At 48.6% G+C, this 22,930-nt stretch overlaps 9 protein-coding genes across 9 annotated transcripts; 4 read left to right on the forward strand and 5 right to left on the reverse strand.

Annotated features, from left to right (window-relative positions):
- Window positions 1–223: 223 nt before the first annotated feature.
- On the forward strand, window positions 224–2,510 carry PC9H_003107 (uncharacterized protein; the record flags this gene model as incomplete). Its single annotated transcript, XM_036772704.1, has 6 exons — window positions 224–520; window positions 596–670; window positions 728–1,424; window positions 1,476–1,810; window positions 1,861–2,358; window positions 2,403–2,510. 6 exons carry the CDS (start codon window positions 224–226, stop codon window positions 2,508–2,510), a joined length of 2,010 nt encoding a protein of 669 aa, XP_036634177.1.
- Window positions 2,511–3,433: 923 nt separating this feature from the next.
- Window positions 3,434–4,846, reverse strand: PC9H_003108 (uncharacterized protein; the record flags this gene model as incomplete). Its single annotated transcript, XM_036772705.1, has 5 exons — window positions 3,434–3,545; window positions 3,597–3,811; window positions 3,862–4,181; window positions 4,240–4,393; window positions 4,451–4,846. 5 exons carry the CDS (start codon window positions 4,844–4,846, stop codon window positions 3,434–3,436), a joined length of 1,197 nt encoding a protein of 398 aa, XP_036634178.1.
- A 1,608-nt stretch (window positions 4,847–6,454) lies between these two features.
- Window positions 6,455–7,031, reverse strand: PC9H_003109 (uncharacterized protein; the record flags this gene model as incomplete). Its single annotated transcript, XM_036772706.1, has 4 exons — window positions 6,455–6,655; window positions 6,715–6,829; window positions 6,889–6,905; window positions 6,969–7,031. The coding sequence occupies 4 exons, from the start codon at window positions 7,029–7,031 to the stop codon at window positions 6,455–6,457; spliced, it is 396 nt and encodes a 131-aa protein (XP_036634179.1).
- Window positions 7,032–9,374: 2,343 nt separating this feature from the next.
- On the forward strand, window positions 9,375–10,262 carry PC9H_003110 (uncharacterized protein; the record flags this gene model as incomplete). Its single annotated transcript, XM_036772707.1, has 2 exons — window positions 9,375–9,470; window positions 9,519–10,262. The coding sequence occupies 2 exons, from the start codon at window positions 9,375–9,377 to the stop codon at window positions 10,260–10,262; spliced, it is 840 nt and encodes a 279-aa protein (XP_036634180.1).
- An 83-nt stretch (window positions 10,263–10,345) lies between these two features.
- PC9H_003111 (uncharacterized protein) lies at window positions 10,346–10,686 on the forward strand (the record flags this gene model as incomplete). The annotated part of the gene is made up of 2 exons (XM_036772708.1): window positions 10,346–10,482; window positions 10,530–10,686. 2 exons carry the CDS (start codon window positions 10,346–10,348, stop codon window positions 10,684–10,686), a joined length of 294 nt encoding a protein of 97 aa, XP_036634181.1.
- Window positions 10,687–11,521: 835 nt separating this feature from the next.
- On the forward strand, window positions 11,522–13,688 carry PC9H_003112 (uncharacterized protein; the record flags this gene model as incomplete). Its single annotated transcript, XM_036772709.1, has 7 exons — window positions 11,522–11,901; window positions 11,951–12,079; window positions 12,132–12,238; window positions 12,288–12,711; window positions 12,759–13,212; window positions 13,265–13,311; window positions 13,379–13,688. The coding sequence occupies 7 exons, from the start codon at window positions 11,522–11,524 to the stop codon at window positions 13,686–13,688; spliced, it is 1,851 nt and encodes a 616-aa protein (XP_036634182.1).
- A 2,041-nt stretch (window positions 13,689–15,729) lies between these two features.
- PC9H_003113 (uncharacterized protein) lies at window positions 15,730–16,998 on the reverse strand (the record flags this gene model as incomplete). Its single annotated transcript, XM_036772710.1, has 6 exons — window positions 15,730–15,960; window positions 16,010–16,153; window positions 16,204–16,268; window positions 16,327–16,486; window positions 16,546–16,689; window positions 16,723–16,998. The coding sequence occupies 6 exons, from the start codon at window positions 16,996–16,998 to the stop codon at window positions 15,730–15,732; spliced, it is 1,020 nt and encodes a 339-aa protein (XP_036634183.1).
- A 711-nt stretch (window positions 16,999–17,709) lies between these two features.
- PC9H_003114 (uncharacterized protein) lies at window positions 17,710–19,005 on the reverse strand (the record flags this gene model as incomplete). The annotated part of the gene is made up of 8 exons (XM_036772711.1): window positions 17,710–17,760; window positions 17,816–17,839; window positions 17,896–17,937; window positions 17,988–18,316; window positions 18,381–18,462; window positions 18,512–18,566; window positions 18,616–18,885; window positions 18,944–19,005. The coding sequence occupies 8 exons, from the start codon at window positions 19,003–19,005 to the stop codon at window positions 17,710–17,712; spliced, it is 915 nt and encodes a 304-aa protein (XP_036634184.1).
- A 615-nt stretch (window positions 19,006–19,620) lies between these two features.
- PC9H_003115 (uncharacterized protein) lies at window positions 19,621–22,026 on the reverse strand (the record flags this gene model as incomplete). Its single annotated transcript, XM_036772712.1, has 4 exons — window positions 19,621–19,823; window positions 19,885–20,309; window positions 20,369–20,854; window positions 20,918–22,026. 4 exons carry the CDS (start codon window positions 22,024–22,026, stop codon window positions 19,621–19,623), a joined length of 2,223 nt encoding a protein of 740 aa, XP_036634185.1.
- Window positions 22,027–22,930: the final 904 nt, after the last annotated feature.

The following is a 22,930-nucleotide window of genomic DNA, read 5'->3' on the forward strand; positions in this document are numbered from 1 at the left end:
ACATTGTAATGTGGACTGAGGGGGTTCAACAAGCAGACACATTTTAATGTGTCTCCCTGGAGAATCCACAAGGTATTATAATATAGCTACATGGACTATTGTATATGTAGGGGATTATCCCGAGCAGTGCTTGGTTACAGGCGCGTTTAACGGTGACTGCCCAGTCTGTGAATGTCCAAACAACGAGCTGGGGGAGTACCCATGTACCCACCTGTACCGGACCATGGGCACGGCCTTCGCTGCTCTTGAGCACAGTAACCAGCACGATTACGCGAGGATCTGCAAGTCACGACGCCTCAAACCACTTCGTGATCCATTCTGGGAGGACTTACCATTTGTCAATATCTTCACTGCTATCACCCCAGACATTCTGCACCAACTCCACCAGGGCGTCATGAAGCATCTTATCTCCTGGATAACGTCAATCTGCCATCCTGAGGAAATTGACGAGCGTGTCAAACGTCTGCCACCGAACCATAGTATCCGAATATTCCATAAAGGGATCACCTCGCTTTCGCATGTAAGCGGAACTGAGCACAAGCAAATAACTAGTTTCTTGCTTGGTCTACTCACCGACATTCCCCTTCATAATCAGTACGCAACAGCAAGATCTCGCCTCATCTCTGCGACAAGGGCACTGCTTGATTTCCTCTATCTTGCCCAGTACCCCGTACACTCGGATACTTCTCTGTGACTGCTCGAGGCTTCACTTGAGGCCTTCCATCAGACTAAAGACATCTTCAAAGTGCTTGGAGCTCGAGAAGATTTCAACATACTAAAGCTGCACTCACTCGTTCACTATGCACGTGCGATCAAATTGTATGGGACAACCGATAACTATAGCACGGAGTCCACTGAACGCTTACACATTGACTTTGCAAAAGATGCATATGCGGCCACAAACCACAAGGACGAGTTCCCACAGATGACAGCATGGCTGGAACGGCGTGAAAAAGTTCTCTTCCATGAGAAATTCATTGAATGGAGGTTGACAGCAGCGGCTACTGCACATCCATCACCAGGCTATTGGGAGCCTCCGGACAGAAGCCTCGCGCTCTCTCATCATCTGACGAAGCATCCCACACGCAAGGCAGTCCCCATTGAACTTATATCTTCGCCATCTGGATATGGGGCTACATTCTTTCGCTCTGCTTTGGCTCGATACCTTATCCACGAAAAACACCCATTGCTATCCCAGCGAGAAGTTACTGAACAAGCAAGCGATCACACCATACCATTTGACTCCCTCCCTGTCTTTCACAAGCTCAAATTCAAACTCTCCGATAACGAAGACACCTACAATGCCATTCATGCGTACCCCGGCCGTCAACTTCCAAAAAAGGGCGATGTTGCGATTCCACAACGATTCGATACTGCACTTGTCAGAGTCGCTGACAAGACAGTCGGGTCATCCTCAATAACAGGTTTGAATGATGGGCCCTCTGATCTACACATATCTGATTCTATCCTATTAGGTCTTCGTGTCGGTAGAGTCCGACTCATCTTCGCAACTCCCAAGATATACTCTGCCCAGAGAGCATCCAGAACTGCTGAGGAAGTCAACCACCTTGCCTACATCAAGTGGTATTCACCACTTACCAGGCTCCCGGATGCAAACTACCGCATGTACACGATCAGCCGCATCGCAAACGAGGCTTCTGTGGTCCCGGTATCAGCAATCAAGCGAAGCATACATTTGTATCCTAAGTGGGGAGGGCCGGTGTGCCGTGAGTGGACGAGTTCAAACGTTCTTGACCAATGCTCCACGTTCTTCGTCAATCCGTTCAAAGATCACCATACGTATTTCAATGTAACTTAGGTTTGACCGTGGGAATACTAACTAATGCATTTTCAACAAAGCTTGAACCATACGCCGGTTATTCACAAACAAGCATGATCAAGGACGAGGACAACGACAGCAACCATGTTCCCGGTCAACGACAAATAGAAAGCGATACCACATCGCCTCGCTACTACCTCGGACTCGAATGGCCCAAACATTTTCCTCCACCTTCTTCGTTCAAACGTGACCCCACTTGGCCCGTCACACAAACACTCACCGCCCAACGAAACGAGATCGAACTCTTTTGTGGTGATGACCTCCATTTCGACCTATATCAACTCCTACACCCTGTTCCTCATTCATCTACCCAGCACAATCACACCACTCGGATCTCAGGAGAGCGCGTCAACTCGGACTCACTCGGGTGTGCGCAGATCAACTGCAACCAAGACAGCAAATCGGACTCAGGGGAGGATATACTGGAAGTTAAGAGAGATGAGGTTGTGCCGTCATCTGTGGACGGGGAAGAGGATGCTGTTAGTGTTTGCCTACTAGGTTCAGATGATGAGCAACTGGTGAGTGTCGCCTGCTCAAACAAGGATCCTACCCTAACGCTTAGGCTCGGAACTACCCCAGTGCTCACCAGGCATACCCACAACTCCTACGACCCCACAAATTGACCTTCCGCATGTTGATCGTGACACTTCGTCCGTCCACTCTGAATTAATACATCGGCATGCCATTCACCAGGCCGCCAAACTTGCATCGCAAATTCACGCCTTGAGTCAGATACACTCGCAGCTCATCAAACGACGGCAGCGTCTTCTCCAACATGCCGGCCTCAATCGATGATGCTACACATCCGGAAACACATCGTCACCGACTCTGTAAGGGGACACTCCTATTTTCCCCTTTTCCCCCTGTCCCGTCCCCTTCCTCCTCGTCCCTTTCCTCTTTCTTTCATTCCCTTTCCTTTCCTTTCGTCCCCTTTCCTTTCCGCTTCCCTTCCATTCACTCCCTTCGCATCCGAGCCTCGTCCGGTGACTCCGAAGTCTTCCCGCGCTTCGGATGCCTCGGACTCGCTCGGACTCGCTCGGACTCGTAGATACACTTTGGGGCTCGTCCGGGCTACCTCCATCTTCCTTTCCCACTTTGTTATTCCTTGTCCCCACTCCCCCAGGTCGCTGGCACGGCTCCTGTACATTCCCCTTCCACTTCATTATCACATGCCCCCTCGTACCTTGTGATATTTGTTCGTACCTGTGGCTGGTGTACTGTACAGTTACCCTTCATTCCTCCCACGCTACTACAGTATATACTTCGCTTCCTAGCATGGAGAATCCCCATCCTGTTCTCTTTGGATTCTCCCTCTGCTAGGTGAGCAGCTCTCTCATGTATTGTAGTTAGTCTTATTCATTTCTTTGGATTCTCCCTCTGCTAGGCCTGCGCTGTCGGCCATCTTGAGGTTGCCCTTACAGACTCGCTTCACCTTCACTTACCCATGTATTAGTTTACTGCAAATTCTATGAATTGACCAGAATTATCAAGATCATACCCATGAAATATAATTCCGGATAAGTATCCGATAAACACTGAGATGATAATACAACGTAGTCCCAAATAGCGGCAATTCCCCAGATTGACACTTACTTACAGCAATTCTGATAAGTGCGGAGAATTCTGACGAAATGCGTGGGGGAGGTTTTTCCTGATGTTAATCCGCAACTCTGACAGTTGTTTGCCGCCATCGGAGGGTGGCGCTCTAGTCAAGACACCTTTGAGTACAGTAAGCAGCGGGAAGTTAAACACCTACTTCCGCTTAAGATTGGTAGATATCAATGAAGTGGGTAACAAGTCGTCCATGACCGTGACTGACATCCATGCGTACAGCAAGAGCCACGTAAATTCCAAGCATTCGTGTATCGTCTCGCAATTGCAGAAGGAGGTTGCTACCCGAGCACATCGTTCCAAGCTCTGAGGAGAGACAAAATCGACTGCAATTTCGATGCAGGACGTTATGTTGGACACCTGGGGCCATATATATCATAAATAAGAAAGAAGGGAGAAGAAGCGCATACCTGGTGGGCACACCCTGCTGGAATGAAGACACAGTCACCTTGATTTTGCTCGAACGTGTATGGTTTAATGCCTTTGGTTTCCAAAACGTCCAGCAACTCGGGCGTCACATATAGCTGATGCGAATTAATGGGGTCGGCCAAGTCACAGTGATGTTTCAAAATTTGTCCGATTGCATCTGCGTCGTCGCTACGGAAAATGTGCCACAAGGCCCTGCCAGATGCCATGATGTTTACAGTGTCTGCCATATCCATGTGCAAACGAGTACTGCCGTGGTGGTGATTGTCATGCTTACTCGCAGTTGCAGCGTAGACCTTCGGACCTATATATGCATTTCTATCAGTCATCTTCGTGTTTTCAAGAATCTATGTACACATTACCGATGTCCGGTTTGCAATCGTATTCTAATGGATACATGGCCGCCAGGTTTAGTGGACCATCGTCGTAGGTGTACATTGGGACGGGGAGAGCACTTTTGAAATCACGAGCTAATATCGGTGATTTATCTTTGAATAGCATGTCTTCTGGATAATCCTACATATACGGTGTAATGAAGGCGGAGGTAGACGGTGAAGGCATAGGCAGACTCACCTTGAGCTTCAAGGGAGGCCCGTCTGCCGTCTTTGATTTCCCCAAGTTCTGCAAGAATGTATTTATCGTTGTTCTCTTTATACGATTTGTTTCACATTCGACAATATCACAAGCGTCGTCTCCAAGAAAAGAAGAGAGCCCTGTTGGAGACCAGTCATACAATAGCCCAGGCGCTCCACGAACCATCAATGGCAAGCCCTGGGACCAGAGGATCTCGAAATCGTCTTGGGAGCATTCACCCTCTACGACATGGATGCCACTCTCTGTGGTGATCCGAGCGGTATTAATCACCTTCGCTAGCGAGGCACTACCTGCAGAGGTTTCGGTTTCGAGGCGATTTTGTGGGATACATCCCAAGTCCTGGTGCAGACGTCGAAGGTTGGGAATGGACATCATCGATGCAAGCACCATTGGGGAGCACTCGCAGCGATCGTCGCAGAGCGGCCTGGACGAGTGGCATGTCAAGCAGCACATTGCGCCGCAAACCTGGCAAATCCAAGCTACTAGCCCCATAGTCCACTCACAGCGATCTGCCACTTAACATATGAATCGTGACAGTCCCATAAACCTGACGCAGCATACCACATGTAATCGCCATGCTCAAGGACTTCTGCATTGGGACTATGGATTCCTGGGTCGAGTGCTCGTTAATAGCCTCCAGCGCCTGTGAGACTATCGGAAGTAAAAGTGGAGCAATTGCAGACTATATGGGGTCAATGACAACGAAATCGACATTGAAGTGAACCCACTTTCATCGTGCTGACGTGCTGACGGGTCATTCAAGGGTTGAAAATGCGAGGGAATTCAATGTCAGGTCGCGTGCTTGCGGATGGATACCAATTAGTGAAATTCCCTCCCCTCAGGTCGGGGGGGCATAGCGAGTCCCTCGCGATCCTTCTCGTCCCTAACGTGAAATGAGATTGAGATCAGAGTCTGCATAGAATTTGGGCAAACCTTTGAATCGACATAAATCTGGGTGAGCGCCCACTCGACATTCCAGGCACTTGGGAAGGGAATTCTTTTGCTTTGAGCTTGCGGGAAACCGGGCACAAGGGCGATCTTGAAGGATCCATGCTTGGGTGTCTTCTTCAAAGTCAGTTAAGTCAGACAAAATATCTCCATTTTCTGACATCTGTGAAACTTTGTAGTAAGGACTGCACGCCCAAGAAGGTAATTGAGTGACTGCTATATATGATACTACTACTAGACCTGTATTACTCACGATAAGAAGTTTGCGGAGGAAGATGTCAAATTGTGGGACGAAACGAGGTTGTTACAGGCATAAGTTTGAAGATGTTTGTATGAAAATGGGTGTTCTTTTTATTACTGTATGGAACTCCAATTTCAATGTTCAACGTTCAACCGTCGAACTCTGACATTGGCACTGAAGCTGTTTTACATTCATTTATACTTGTTAGGATATGCATCACAATAATGTGCGTTAACTGTTACATGCATGCGTGTGTGCATAATTAGATATAATTATAATCGGGTGGTGGTAGAATGCAGAAAGCGAAAAAATTTCTGACGTGTTACATAGTTACTTCTTCGCGCATGCACATTCTGCGTGCTTATTTACATACACTACCAGTATATATAGTACCTATCTACTTACCTATGAGCAATAACAAGAAGTATTTCCTCTCCTCCGTTGCGTTGCGTTGAGTTGAGCCGCACGCGGCGCTGCTTAGTTGCGTCCCGTGCCCCCGTTCCGTTCGCCATGTGGCGTTCGGTTTCCTTTTGTTCTTACTTCGCTTTTGCACACATTCTCTGTCCTCGCATTCACGCCGCGAATTCCACTTCGCGCCTACAATAATTGAATAGACAGAACGGTATATAGATTTATTGGTGTCAAAGCCAAATGAAGTCCAAGAAATGCGAGGGTATATATGCCGTATGTGTAGCCGGTGATGGGGTCAATTCAACAATATTTGATGTGAGAAGGCGAGCCGTGGGTCATGAGATAGTTCTTCAGTATAGGGAAGTCAGCTATGGATGCGTTCATCATTGAAGAAAAGGGATTGTCCCGGTATTTTGCAACAAGAATATTGCCTCGCCACGCTGATGTCTCCTTGAAGGCAGGTCCTTGAATTTCACGGAGAAATTTTTTATGGGGAAAGGTAGACCATCATTAGAGACAGTTGGGTAGAATATGATGTAGGGATTGGTGAATTTGCGGTTCATGCCATCCAACGCCTCCACCAACTAAAGGATTCATGTTAGTTTCACAGCTTCGTGAAGAATGTTTATACGGGCATAGATACCTGGTATTTCCATGCACGTAAACCTAAGTCCTTGGCAATGTAGTCCATGAACTCTTCGGGATGGGGCATACGTGGCAGGTGAAGGGTATTATAAGAATGACGATCTGACACCGGGCTGAAGAAGTGGGTTTCAGAGTAAGGACTATAATTAGAGATAATTATAATGGCTATTACCTGGTCGTTAATGACACCTGTTATAATAGGCGCGTGACAATCATGAGCGGTGGTTCTACCAACACGTCGCCTGTACGCACCATATGTGGTAGACGTCCATCCGAAGGAAACAGAATGGCTTCAAAGCTCAATGGTCGATCCATTGTGGAAACTGTCGTGCGCGTTAATATATAATCCATAATTGAGCGACGAATGTCATACAGGCAATATTAAAAGAGACTCTTGCGTACATGGGGTCGCTGTGCTTCGTGTCCGAGTCGATATGTCGTAAGAAACAAATTCCCAAGTACATGCACATACGCCCTCAATCTCACGTTTTCGAGTAAACTGTGCACAAGTTCGATGATATTAATCTCGCGGGGGAGTCCTGGATCAACCGTGAACTTGTTTAAAATATCCTACATATATTTACTTCCTACACGTACGCGAACATGATGGTAAGAAGGAAAGAAAGAAGAACCCGTGTCACAGCCGACGGTGTGATGGGCTGAAACGTCCCGGCGATAGCCGACTTCATAAGTCACATGAGTTGTAGATAACAGATTTCCTGATATAGATATTGAGGATAATCAAAATACCTTCGCCGAGGGAAGCCTGAAGATAAGATAAAGGAAAATCAGGATACCGTCAGGATACCCTCGTCGAGGGTATCCTGATGATAACATGATTATCTTCACCCAATTACCTGGCGTGGAAATCAGAAATTATTCTGATTTCCATCGACGATGGAAATTAGAAGATAACCGGAAGCTATTTAGATTACCATTATCAGTAACTTCTGCCTGCCATTGCAGGCGGTAGTTTGATTACCCCCAATGGAGTAAATGAGAATATATTGTGATTGTTATTTACATTTACTTCTTAATACTGCCGGCGATGGAAACAAGAAATTATTTATATTAACCTACAAGCTAACTTCTGGATTCCCTCAGTGAGGTTATCGGCTTATGCCCGCAGTGTATTTGTCTTTTTCACATGGTGAGTCGGATAAAAGACTGCGGAGCTCAACTCGCGATACGATGCGTGTTGGTTCTAGGAGCCTGGGTGTGAGTTGGACTTTGTGGAGGAGCTTGACATTATGGAAATCGACTAGTTACATGTCTTCTACAATGGAATGAATTAATTTGAATTTTTGGCGCTTTTTCCGGCTTTTTCTGTGACTGACCCTCTGACCCCACCCTCTAGACGGTCAGTCGCGCCCCCACTGACCCCTTCCACACTGACCCGGTCTGTGACCCCGGGTCAGTCCAACACTGACACTAATGACGTTCACTAGCAAATCAAGTTGTGGCTCCTGAACAACAGTAAATGGCCGCTTAGTGCATCCCAGAAGAAGTTCCTGCAAGGGTTGATAGCCGACCACAAGTCCTGCCAGTCAGAGAAGAGACTGGGAGATTTCTGGGCTCGTCTCTTCACAGATTGGTTTGAGCGCTGGCCGGTTGCCGATACAGCGCCTCAGCCATTGGTTCATCAGTAAAAAGGTCGGTATCTGGTGTCCAACGTAAATAACACCAACATGAAGTAACGTGACCGAGAGCTTGGAACACGACGCCGGGGTGTTCAGATATTGCCATGCATACGAAGATTCATCGACAAATGCCGTGATGTTTTCCCGATGACAAGACATATGCCCTAATGACCACAACTCCTCAGGCGGACACCAGAACACTCAATACTCGCGCGACGTATAGGCAATGGTAATGCGCAAGTAATGCAACAACTTGATGTCGAGTTGCGTGTCAAGTAGGTGCTTCTACTGTAAGTGCGCGCCAGAAATGTCCACGAGAACCAGCATGGCGGATGAAAAACAAGAGCTTTACCAGGCTTGCAAAGACTGACCAATCGTCGCCAGGATGGTGCACTGTGATATGCTCAACACTTCTCACGGTCGTGGCAGCCAGTCGATTAGCGCCTACCGCTGAAGTTCAACCAGTACTACTAGTAACAGTGGTCGCTCAGCCTACGTCTGTCGGTAGAATACGGTGAGTTACTCGGTCATGTCCCGACCACTGTAAGCTTACTTTCGGTGGCAGCAGCCCTACTACTAGGCCGACTCGGGAAAGTAGTTGAATCAAGTAGGTGGAAGAATACTACACCCTCTCGAGGCTCAAGTTCTTGCGGCATGCTTCGTCGAGTAGTACCTAGCTTCCGCCGAAGGCTGTATCACGAGCACCAATGCATCCTTTATCCAAGCTCAAGCTTCCCCGAGTGAGACGATGAGAACCGAGCTTTCAACGCAACATGGGCACTGACTACAGTGAAATGCGAGCGACATCACTAGCCACAGCCGATATTTATGCGAGCACAAGCTATATAACTGATACTCAAATTATACAGGGACGGCAAGCAGCTCTCTCCCAACATGGTAAGTCCTATTCCCCACCTCCACCGTTGGTCAATATTGTGTTGACTCTTTGTCGAAGCAGAAGCTATGTCCGTACTGTCGACAAACCAACTCAAAGTGGAAGAACTTACAAAGCTTTTGAATGCACAAGTTCCACTGCTCTCGAACGTTCACAGCGACTCAACTTACCCCGCGCTCTGAAGAGCCTGATGATGGCATCAATGCCTTAGCTGACACGGTAAGCAGACAACATGTTTACAACGAGGACTTGACTCACAAATTGCAGGACCTGATTGACACCATGCCAATGGTACCGCCAATTGATCAAGACCTGCCACCGATGCCCGATGTTTCTTTATCGAGTGGCGGACGACCGAGAAGATTACAACGCCGTCTACCAGCTCGATATCGAGATGATCCACCATCAATTCCACCAACTCTCCCCCCGGGCCCCCCTTCTGCTACATCTGAAATACTGGCGCCAGCTGCAAACTCGAGTCGCTCCACGTCGATTTGGTTTCAAACACCAACAAACGACACTGGTATCTATCGCCTATATCCTCGAAAGCCAACACACGACCCAGATGCATCTGCATCCCTTCAGGACATATGGGATCGCGAACCTGCAGAGTCCGGTGCGAATGAGGATGAACCTCCCCTGGGTTCAGATGCTCCAGCGGAGCCAGAGAAATTGCAACCGTGGTCCCCTTTTCCTATTGCAAGCATTGCACGTTTGATGTGTTGGTTTCACGCCGGTTCTACACAGAAGTCCAACGCAGAGCTTGATACACTGGTAAAAGGGGTGTTACTTCGCAACGACTTCAGCACAGAAGACCTCAGAGGATTCAGTACCAAAGCTGAGCATAACCGCCTTGACGACGCCGCTGATCCAAAGATTAATCCCATGAACCGCCTGTTCCCTCACCATGGTGGTTGGGAACGACGCTCGGTCAAGATAGCCCTTCCGGCGCCTAAACCCGACGTTCAAACGCTCGCATTATTGGGGCCTCCACTGTCAACGCACATTTGATTGCATATGCTGCCTGCTTGGTACGTAGATCAGTAGACTTTAGCAAACTATTGAGACCATCCATTTTACTCTAGGCCCGCTTCATGCTCAACAACAGCAAGGAGTGGGATCACACGGACTTCCAATTTGACGTCTCCGCCTTCTACGACCGCATTATCAACTATTTCAACAGCGGGAAAGATGACGACAGTGTAGTCGAACTTCTTGCTTGGTTTCAACGGTGATATCATCTCCTTTAGCATGTACTATTGTCTCATTGTTGGATAGTGAGGTCTTCACTGGCCGTTCACCTGCCACAACCAACGAAGAGGACGTCCCAGATTCTGAAGACGAGGTGGAGGATGAGGACGAAGATGCTCGGATTAACAAACAAAGGGAGCTTCGTCGCAATCAGCGAAATGCGAACAACGGAAACAGTACTTAATCAGCAGTGAGTTTTGAACCTGACCAAATTCACCCGCTGATTCATTTGCATTTTGAGCCGCTCGTCCTGCTTGTTTATACCCTGCAAATACCCTACACTATATCATACCAATCGCATGTTGCCCCGCCATCTCGCATTCCCGCTCATGTCCCCAAACTTGCTGTATACGATGACCCTGCTTCGGACCTTCCTTGAAAGGTGCATTTCAAAATTCCACTGCTCGCCTTTGCTACTATTGCTCTCCGTGCTGTATTACTTACTGTAGTTACTCTCCTGTATTGATATCTGTTGTAGCTCACCGAAATTGTATGATTAATTCTGGCATGCATATAAGTGACCTGATGGACACAGTGTGATGCCTTGATAGGATCATTGTTAGGCTGAACACTGGGGCTAGCGTAATGTATATGGCTCGATCCATCAGCCGGGCAAGCCTTGCAAGTGACTTGTACACTGCTGGTGAATGGCATCAGCAAGATGGGCATCAGTCAAGATAGTAGTGCCTATAAGACGTCACCGTGATGCTCGTGTTCACCATGTTGGTAAACATATTATACCGAGCAAGTAAGTCGAGTCACCGTGGCATTTTTGACATTCTAGGCGTAGATAATAAGCTCTTTTGAAAGTCATTAGTGATTGATCAACACCACATAAAGACCTCAAATTCATTGTGCACATGGTAATGTATTTTCGGCCTTACTCTACATTTCGTACACTTGTTGGCTATTTACCAGATGATCTCCTTTTCGCTGATGTTGAAGCAGTGAGTACCTTATCTTATCAGTATCAGTGTGGGTCACTAATGTCAAAACGGGTTGTTAGAAACTGAAGTCACATGCGGGTTACCGCCAACACTTGCCAGGTCCTCAACCTTAACCAGGCGCCCAAGCGCTCCCAACGCCTGGCAGTCTCTCAGACGTTCTGTCACACTTGGTGGTCCAAGAAACTTCCCGATGGAATCATCCTTCGCAATGTGGTCGCAGAGGAGTGGGTTGTCGAGTACAAGAAGAGGCCTACCTACAACGCCGCCCTTCCTATTCCCCGAATCCCAGTGACCTTCATCAATGCTGTCACCAAGCATGTTTTCGCTATCCAACTGAAGGAGATTCAAGAGACCATCTTCGCTAAGCATGAAGCCTTGAAGGTACCCTCTGAAGATGAGGAAGTTGAAGACAACGCAGATGACGATGCAGCTCGAGCTTGGGATTTCCAGATGTAAGTTCCATTGTTATAAGTGAGGCCCGATTTGACTGATACGTCGCAGTGGACTCGACTCACTTCCATACTCCTTGGACCAGGCGGGGCAGCAAATCCTGGAGCACACAGGCTTCATCTCGTTGACAATGGTGGCTGGGCCGGACCCATCGCAGGGTGGAAACATTTTGGCATATTCGTGAGTGCTCCTTTCATGATGTCATTTGACAATACTCACACACTTCCCATAGACTTACAGAGGGTAAGACCTCCAACGGCTGTGACTTTACCCAGTACATCAAGAACTATAGGAAGACCTTTCAGGTTCCTTTCACCGAATTTGCCAAGCTCGTCTTTCGTGAGTTAACTGCTGCTTTGTCTGAATCACGAAACTGACCCATGTTTAGCTCCCGAAGAACATATGAGATGTGCATTGCCTGGTACTGAACACCTTTGTGACTACAACATCCCAACCGCCGCTCCCGAGTCTAATGCTGCTCCCGTGTCTACTCCTGCCCCTCCTCTGAGTGCGGCCGCCTCCTCGAGCAACCATGATGCTCACCTCGAGCTCATTGAAGACAATTCCGACGCTGAGGAGATTCCCAATGAGGCTGAGGCGACCAGCAACATTACTGATGCCGCTCCTGCTCGCCCCTTGCATTCGGCTTACGAGATCGAGCGGGAGGCAAACATCGAACACAACAAGGCCCTTCTTGTTTCCCTTGGACTCGACAAGCCCCCTGTCTTTGGAGGAAAGAAGCCACGCACTCGAGCACCAAAGAGCACCAAGGATGCTGCAGAGCCAGTTCGGTGCTTCACAAGGCTGACTAGGTAAGTGCTTCCGAACATATGGTTTACTGTAACTGAGACTGCTATAGCGGCGAGACCGAAGCCTCTGCTCCCTTCGTTGATTTAACTGAAGACAAGATTGTGGGTGCCCCCGCTGAAGCTTCCGAGGACGACGCCGTAGTCCCTGTTCCCACCGAAGCAATCAAGGACAACACCCCCGCTCCTACTGACACAATTGAAAAGGCCAATGCGCCTACCCTCCCCGCTGAAGCAGACAAGCTGGCTACGACTGCGACTAGCGATGGCTTGGCGTCTAGCGGCGCGACCCCCAACACCACTGAAGCAGATGCCCTGCGTGACACAGGCACTGATGAAGTCGTTCCAATGGATGTCGATGTGGTCATTGCGTGTCCCTTCAACGCCCCTGATTGGCTCAAGTCCGTAGTCCCTTACCTTGCGCAACACAGCAAAGACCCCCGATGGTTCTCTGTCATCGGATGTTTCATCGACTTCGAAAGGAGCCTCGGGTTCCTTGATGGAAAGGTAAGCCTGTCAGTTCGGCGGCCAATGTCTATACTAACTACTTAAACTTAAGCTGGCCAATCACATGCTTGCAATTGGAAAGAACCGCCCCAAGGAGATGTCTGTATGGGTCAAGAATGCGCGAAATGTCGAACCGAACATCAAGAATGCTGTCACGTTCGGCTAGCAGTGGTGGCAGTGGTACTGCGAACTCCAACCAGCCAACCGAAAAGTTGGTGCCGATGGCAGCCTGCGACGTGTCATGCCCACTGAAGGATGGACCAAAGGGCACCATCAACGGTGTCTATAGCTTGATGGCTACCCTCACCTGGTGGCTTCAGGCTGCGGAGGCCAACAAGGTATACCAGGCTGAGATTACCACCACCCTCGAGGACTTCAAATGGGTCTTGGAAACCATGATCCACACCAATGGCTCCAAACACAGGTCCCCTGAGTCTGATGTTGCCACGTGTTCATCAAAGAAGGCCCGTAATTAGTCATTACATACTTCTCGTACATCGTACATTGTGTTCCTCCCGCCCCGTCCCCTCCCCCCCCCCGCAAATAATATATGGTTTTCCCGTGTCCTTTGTTAATGTCTGATGCCTGACCAATCAACTAGCTTTGACACGCAACAATGAACAGTCAGAGGACTTAAACACATGTCAGTGAGGCACAGCAAAATCTCGGAGGCCGACTGACTATATCAACAGTTAGTCACAAATTATCAACCGCAGATAATCACTAATTGTCAAAGGCGACTGTCCGTATCAACTGTTAGTTACTACGTGAGTATCTACCAACAAATAACCACAATGAGGTGCTCCCACGCCACGAATGTCCCTCACGATGTGCTACCAACTGCCGACTGCCTCTATGTGCGTTGTATGGCTATGATATCAATTCCCATGCAGCTGCATAGCAGTAATGATCCCCGAGGAGGGGTGGCAAATATTATAGGAGTTCTACCAGTGTAAAATCACCAAACATTGGACTGGTTGAGATAGGTATATAGTGATACTCACCCTGGTCAACAACAGCCACAAATCACTAAAAGAGCGGACTGACAACAACCACCCTATCATCACTAGAGCCCCACAACTAGCTACAGTATCTAGTAGACTAGATAGCCTGGTTCTACCAGTGCAAAATCACCAAACATTGGACTATCTCAAGTAGCCTCAACTACACTAGACTCCACTGGTATTAACTCATATTATCATAGGGTATTACTGTGGTCATACAAAATAGATCCGTAACTTCAGGAAAAGGATTGGCTCTAAGGGTTGGATGTGTCAGGCCTTGGTTGGAAGCCTTGGGACCAGACTAGGACTGTCTATTGGGCAACCTTTGGATGGACTTGGTCAGGACCTGGGTGGAACCCGCCCTCAAGTCGCCAGGGATGTACCTCTACGACGTAAGGTCATGCGCGCATGCAGGCATCCGGATATACAGGTCGGTGTGTGTTTGGTGCGTGGGCGTGTGGACGTACGGACGTACTGTAAGGGTTGTACCCTTACCGTTTGTGTATTCTGCACTACTCCTATCCCCTATCCACCCCTTTCTGCCCCTCGGACTCGCTCGCACATGTTTCCTCGGCCTCGGAACGGTCTCAGAAGCACGTGTTATCGGATCGTCGCACTCGCCATTCTCCCTCCTTTATCGATTTGCGTTTCGGACCTAATTTACACATGATTCTCTTCCTAGCTACAAATACTCCTGTACTCGTAGTTAGAAGATAAGATTTGATTTCCCCCCACTTTGAGTCAGAATCTAAGAAATTCTCCTGCCGTCCTTGTCATTCTCCTGCCTTCCTCGTTGTTTCCCATTGTTCCGAAGCGAGTGTTCCGACCCCGAGCGTTCCGAAGCCGTTGTGATATCTTCGTTGCACGTTTCTCTCATCGGGATCACTCGTTCTCACGTATTATCACACTAGGTGTCGCACGGACTTATCCTGTCTGAGACGGACCCTCGCATTGCACTCAGCTTGATCTACTTTACAGATTACTACTTATATTCACTACTACAGTACGGATGTGCAAATGTACGGACGTTCGGACGTTCAGACACGTGGACGTGCAGGATGTGAGGATATGCGGATGTCTGGACGTCCGGATGCGTAGATACGCAGAGCATAAGGATTCCTGGGCATGGAAACTAAGCTGTAGACTTGAGAAAATGTGAACTTACTTACATGTATAGAGGTGTTTGGTCGCTGCACCTCCCGTGATTAATACTCCTCGAATAGCATTGATGAAAGGATCAAGAAGTTAGTGAATTGCCGCGCACGTAGTGTCAGTCCCTCTTTGCAAGAAGGCTAAGGTTCTCCTACAGTATCTACAGAGTCTAAGTAAGTACGAAAGGCCCCAGGCCAAGGTAAAGATAATAAATATATCATAAGGAGGGGATCAGATCGCAAGGGGATGGGTACGAGCACGGAGAGTGGATCGTAAAGCAAGAGTAGAAAAATCGATATATCTATCTTGTGGCGCCCGCGTGCTTGTATCTGCTTGAAGTCTGTGCTGCTCCAACAACAATCTACCTCGCCATGGCCACGCGTCTTGGAATTGTGGATACTCTTGTCCACTGACAGGCTTCAGGATCCTTCTCGCACATGGTCCTCCAGTTGTTAGGATTGGAGAGTGCCACGCTATTGGCTGTGGATCCATGCCGGTCTCGGGATGCCCTCCAAATCCAGCGTGCACCCTCTGCAAGCTCAACAATCAATTTGTGATCTCCCCAAACAAAGTTAGACTCGCTGCGAGGAACCTGTATTAATCTTAGCATGGACTGTAATACCCTCATTTCAATGTCTTACCTTGGGAGACCTCTTGGTGACATAGCCAAAGGTCACCGACTCGTCTTTATCAATGTGCTGGCCGGCGCCGTATCCATAAGTGGCAAAGCTAGAGGTGTCTGGTCGTCCCAAAGCGTTCAACAGTTGGTACTCAGTAGCGGTAGCCTACAGGAGATTGAGGTTCAGTGATTATGTGACTGATATGCCTTACATACCATCTGCTCTTTTGCAAACGGGGCATGTAGGCCTCGCATGAACTCAAAGTCTTTCGCCTGTCCCACTTCAAGTGGATGGTGTTACTTGAATGGAGTATGTGGACAAGTCAGAAAACCACACACATGCATGATACTCCTTCATTTGATCATATAGGATTTTCTGGTGATCAATTCTTGTACGGATCTTGAGATTGGAGGAGGCGCTATTTTCAACGCTTGGCAGATTCTGATATCTGCGGCCAGACACCTGCTGGAGACCAGTGCTTTTGACCATGACACCATTCTGAGTGATGCCTCGTTGGACATTCCCTTTTGTCCTGCATTCAAAGTTTAAGAACAAACCCACAAAACCAAACAAAGACTGAACTGTATGTCATGCTGAACAGTTTCTTGTTCAGCCTGGGTAAGCTTGTTGGAAGCACCAAATGCTTGGCTGAAGTTTCCAGCATTGTAAACCACAAAGCCGAACTGATTGCAGAGTTTAACCTTAAAATAGACAAATACAGAATGCAATCTCACATAGTCTTTTGGGTACCTAGAACGTGGGGTGTTTTCGGATCGACTCGGGGCGTGCTGGGAGGCTTCGGTGCCCCTCAGCTCGGAGTCCGGAGTCGTTTTCGGAGTAGTCGGACAGGGTGTTAAGAGGAGTCCTTCGATTTGGGCAAGTGTATCCTGGATGGAGCTGATTTGGGTTTGGTGTTCGTACGTCTGAGCCCACAAGGTCTGCAAAGTCTCGGAGTCCAGTCCTGAAGCAACTGGCTCGGATGGCGGAATCTGGCTGGAGGTGCCCGGCATCTCGGAGTCGTCAGGGGAGTGAGGGATGGAGTTCCTTGGGTCCTCAGAGGTGGGTGGGAGTAGCAGGAGAGCGTCCGGAATGTCCGCAAAACCGGAGAGACGTCGAGAACGAGTCCGGAGTGGCGCAGGACGTTTTCCGTAGGGCTCTGGTGCCAGGATGGGAGATCCTGTTCTGCTGTAAGGGCAACCTCAAGATGGCCAACAGTGCAGGCCTAGCAGAGGGAGAATCCAAAGATAATGAATAAGACTAACTACAATACATGAGAGGGCTGCTCACCTAGCAGAGGGAGAATCCAAAGAGAACAGGATAAGGATTCTCCATGCTAGGAAGCAAAGTATATACTGTAGTAGCGTGGGAGGAATGAAGGGTAACTGGATGAAGGAAAAGAGAAAGGAATGAGGAGGAAGGGACAGGGACAGGGGAATAGGAGAAAATAGGAGTCTCCCCTTACATGTATAGTGTCATCCTAAAATAAGTCTAAACTACAGGAACAATTCAAAGTCGTCAGATACAATTCAGATGCAAGGGAAGTGGGCATAAAGGAAGTGGAAGGAAAAGGAAACAAAGGGAAATGAAGTAGAAGGAATCAGCAGGAAGGAAGAGAGATAGGAGAATAGGAGTATCCCCTTACAAGTAGCTTGTAATTGTATTGGAACTTGAAACTGAAGAGATATGAAAGTGAATACAGAGAGTTTAGAACTATATGCTATCTAATCACTGAGATCTTGAGTATAGTCATCCTTAAGACATTCAAGATATGCCTAACAGATACACTCAGCTGACTGGTTGGTATTATTTAGACAAATAAGCACTTACTAGCAACTCTGATTCTGTAAATGACTGTATTGATAATAGCCACATTAATATAGACAGCTACAATAGTATATAAGACTCACTGCAGATGTATTGTTGCCATAACAAGAATCAAATGGTGAAGTCTTGAAATTGAGTTAGGTGAAAGCATTATATGACCAGAAAGATCACACACCTTTGCTCTTTTCTTACCCTTGGCTTCCAGTTGATTCTTCTTCTGTAGCTCCTCCTGAAAAACAGCATTGAACTGTTCTGTCTTTGCCTCCCAGTCCCAGTCCTCTTCCTCATCATATGTGCATCCCAAGTTAGCAAGTTGATCAGCACCTTCATTGCCAACAATGCCTGCATGGCCCTTAACCCACTTGATCTCTACTTTATGGCCCCATTGCTGTCTGGCATTGAGAAGAGCAAGAAGATACTTGATAATGCCTCGATTTTTTACTGGTTGGCCACTACTGGTAACCCAGTTCTTCTGAATCCAGCCCCTGGACCATTCACCAAGGCCTAGTTATCAATTATGATGAATAGGCTTATAAATATGCAAATAGAATAAGAGATGATTACTTACACTTCCGTGAGTAGTCCGAATCAGATTTAATAATCAGGGGCTTGCCATCCATTGGCGCTGATAAAAGCACCATAATGATGGCCTACCTTTCATTAGTAGCTATACAATAGAACCAAAGTAGTTTTACTTACAATAAGTTCAGCCCTATTGTTAGTCTGAGCTCCGGGGCACCTGAAGGCCTCATTTCTATGGTCTCTCTCAATTAGCAGTAAACAGGGCATGGTGCAAGACTGACCTTGGATCATCGGGGCCCCACCAGATGCCTATTCCTGCAACTGCATCGGGATTTCCATTATTCTTACATGCTCCGTCACAATATACCTCCTCGAATTCTGGCTCCGACCCCGGCGCGCCACCCTCATCCTCCCTCTCGTTGCTCTTCCGCTTCACCGATTTGTTCTCACCCAAGCCCGTTTCGAGGACGAACCGTTCCGCCTCGGCGTGCGTGGCAAAGCTCTTGTGAACGGCGCCTGCGAAGTTGCGGATTTGCAACTCGCAGTCCTTCCTGTAGCGTCGCGTTGCGTTCAGAATGTAACTCAAGTTGGATCGGAAACGGCGCTTACCATGTAGTATAAACCCCCGGTAACCTTCCTTTCTGAACTGCATAGTACTTCGGACTGACCATATCAACTGGAGCTAAACCTGATCAGTGTTGGTACCTCATATGGAAGGCAAATTGAACACACGAGACAAACAGTGGTTCTCTCGTAGGCGCACAATCAACGGGCGAGATGGGCGGTACAAGAAGCGCAAAGACTGGGCGATGGGAATACGGGCCAGCGTGGGGAGTGATCAATGGGAGATGCGGCGTGAAGGAGGTTCTGGTTCGAGTTCAAGGTGCGCGTTGCGGTTGTTTGGCGGAAGTGCATCGCTCAACCTCGCGTTTTTACGTCTCAGCATGAATCATCTAAATAACTTGGGTATGTATCTCGGAGTTCCATGTCCTTCTCGGGACATTTTCGGACTTGTATCCGCTGAACCCATTATCCACTAGCTAGGGTGATGATCATGGGGTTCGCCCCGATATTGAATATCAATTAGTTGCTACTCATATCATAAGGTATGCTGGGGGATAACGTCAAAGCTGATACTTGTTAATGCACACTGGTCCGATAGCAAAGAGAAGGTAAGGGGCGGCGTATTGTATTGATACAGTAATGCAAATGGTGAATGAATGATGATGAAGGAAGCAATCGTAAGGACGTGATGTGATGCGGTGCACTAGTACGGTGGCGAGAGATTATAACAGAGCTGTCGAGTCTTTACCCGTCTTCACGAGCTCCTGCCACTCGGCTCTCCATTTCCGAATGTTCGCTCGTAACCTCTTGTCGCCGAGGACCTTCCCGATCCATAACAGGAGGGCGTTCTCGTCTTCGGGGACGAAGAACGAGGAAAGAAGGGATAGGACGGTTTCGAAGTTGGCCGCGCTAGACGTTATGTGATCTACGACGAAGCCGCCGTCAGATCATCACTCTCGAAGCATGATCGAATCCGGGAAACTCACCTCGGTAGACCCACACAATTGCGACCGACACAGCGATGAAGACATCATGACCCTCGAGCAAGAATACGTCCCATAATCGGAGCTGCGTCTGGAAAGGGACGGAGTTGGCGAAGAGGGTAATATACCACTTTGTCGCGTAGGAGGTGGTAGAAATCATATGGCGTTTGAAGGCAGCGTATACGTGCGGCATCATCTGTTCGGTGATGCGCTCTTGTACGTAGATGGCTTCAAGGAGACCGGGGAACCCAGGAGAGAAGATGGTGTGCATCTGGTAAGTGTCGTGGAGGCGAATAAGAGCGGCGTAGACGTGTGCGGGGTCAAAGTAACAAAGGAGCGTCGCGGCAATAGGTCCCATGCCTTGGACATATCCACATTGCTCACAATGTAGCGAGAAACAATGCAGGACGTGGAACAACGACCGTTGTCTAGTGCAGCGAAGGACAGTCAGATGCCTCCTGAACGTCAACAAGAGAGAGAGACATACCCTGCACCATAACGCGTACGAAACATGATATGCCCACTGATCGTCCGTGGTACATCCAAGTCGATTTGAATGTCGTAGGTCGAAGGTTTCTCCATCACGTCTCTATACTCAGAGGCCCACCTCTCCAACTCTCGTCTCCCAGTTCCTGTGAACCGACTCATCAACAACTCCCATGCAGCGCTTCTCCATCTGTCTGGAATACCCTTATACGTTCGTTCGACGACTTTATGCTCTTTGTTAGGCTTAATTCGCCACGATGCGATGTTCTGGCCTTCGTCACGCGTCCCAGGTTGGAGCATACGTTGCCATTTTGCAATTCTGGCAGTTTCTCGGACCGGGGGTTGAGGTGGAGGGACGGAGCTGAGGGTTTTAGCTTGCGGCGGATGATCAGTTGGACCTTGGGGGATGGGAGATAGACGTTTGAGTAGAGGTGCGGAAGGGAGAAGAACGAGCCGATCATGGGATGGGATAGTGAAGAATCCATAACTAAAACGGATAAGTTAGTTCCAAGTAGCGCAGAAAGAGCGTAAGGTGAGAGCAGAAGCGCACCGGTCGAGACTCGACAAGAGTTCTATCTCTTTGAGATTTATGTCCCTGACCTTCTCGCTCCCATCGCCTATTGCCTGGTCGGCAAGATGCTGGCTCGCTCTGCTATTACCCACGCGAGCCCGTGTACGTTCGACGCCTTCGTCAAACCCATCCCCCTTCACCCCCGAAACTTCCAATTGGGCGTATGTGCTTCTAACGTGGAAGGCATCAACATCTTCGCCTTCCGAAGGCACGAGGGAAACTTTGCTTGATGGCGAAGATGCTGGGTGTTTCAATGGAGACGACTGCGGTGTCTGGAGGAGTACATGTGGCGAAGGCTGGCGAGGGGGCGTACTTGGTCGAGAGAAGGATATGGCAGGTGGAGGTGTAGCATGTCGGAATACCGTAGGCGGGACGGGAGGGAGCTCGTGATTCGGCGTATGATACATTGACGAACCTTTTCCACTGTGATAACTTTCTTGACTATGAGACGAGCCCCGTGAAGGCGAAAACGAGGAGAGGCCGGGTTCAGAGGAAGAAGAGGTGGTTGCTTCGCTAGTTCGGAAAGTCTGCCCTATTGAAGTTCGTTCTCCATATGAAAGAGGCTCGGGATGGGAAGAAGGGTCGTAAGAAGCAGGACGACGTGCCTGCGCACCAGCAGCTAATCCCCCGGGTGAATATGGCAAGGGTGTATTGGGCACCGAGAGTGCTGGCAGCTTGCCAAGACTGCTCGTCCGGGGTGGGGGCACCTTTGGGCTGTCTGGGTCGAAATATGCGAGCTCTGTGGACAGGTAGCGCTCCGACTGAGGCAAGGAACGACGTGGAGACATTGAATTGTTTATCGTGGGCAGATGAGGGGAGGGAGACAAGACGGAATCACTTGGCTTTTGATCATTTATCGTCTCAGGGTGCGCAGAGGCTGACCATCTCGCAGTAGCCTTGCCCGCATGGTCGTCCTCCCCATACATAGAGTATATTGTGAATATCGTCGTTTCCGACGACAGGCGGTCTTCGACCTTGGAGACTCTTGAACTCGACGCTGTCGAGACCGGAGAGGGTGTAGTTCTATTTGAACTATGGGAGAACTTCAACGGTGTCGGCGGCAAGAGAACCAACTCGGGACTCTCCATAGAGAGCGCTCGAGCTCAATGCGCGTGGAGGTGGTGAAGAAGGAAAGAGATGGTAGGAAACAAAGAGCGACGGGCTTCTGAATCGAAAGAATTCGGTGCGGTGGCAGTACTTACATAAAAGGCGAAGCCCACTACCAGCCATGGCTTCTGTACACTCTCACCCTGAACTCAAGCATATTATTCTATTCTACAACTCATCACGATGGACACAATACTCTATGGCACTCTGCATTTTTGGCTCATATGTTACGCATCTCACGCTGCGGCCATGCACTTCTTATTCCGGAGTTTTGATCCAGCACCAAAGCGTCTCGGCGTACCATCAGTCCCACTGTCAAGGTGTGACCGAATTGACTGCATTCTCAACAAGTGCGGTTAGTTCGCTTCAACAGTATGTACGTACACATCACAGAAATTGAACTTGAGAGTGAAAGACGTCAAGTGCAAGACTCGAGACCAGTGACATGCACATGCTCTTGATTCTGGGGTAACCACATTGATGGCCGTTCAAAGGACACGTTGGAGTGATATCCATGTTTCACCCAATGCGTTGCAAAGGACTGCGCCTGATAAATCCGACTGTCCGGATATATACGACCTCCGAAACGAGCTAAGATCCAACTTCTCGACATGAATAAACGAGAACAGCCGAGTCAGAACATACCGATAGTACAGTACTCCTAGGTCGAACGCCAAAGGTGATGTATCGGCTAACTGCCGCGACAACTTGACAGCGAGGCGGTAATTTCAGCGAGAGGTTTTACTGAAGGTGCGGCTAGTCTGCATAGCCATTGAAACAGGCATACGAGGGTATGCTGCCGGACAGCCAGAGAACGAAACCTAAAACGACGAGTATAATTAGAATAATTTGAGGTCCATCAGAGACTGGTACCAAACATGACGA

This window comes from Pleurotus ostreatus (genome assembly GCF_014466165.1).
Source record: "Pleurotus ostreatus strain PC9 chromosome Unknown scaffold_2, whole genome shotgun sequence".
In the NCBI taxonomy this organism is placed as follows: domain Eukaryota; kingdom Fungi; phylum Basidiomycota; class Agaricomycetes; order Agaricales; family Pleurotaceae; genus Pleurotus; species Pleurotus ostreatus.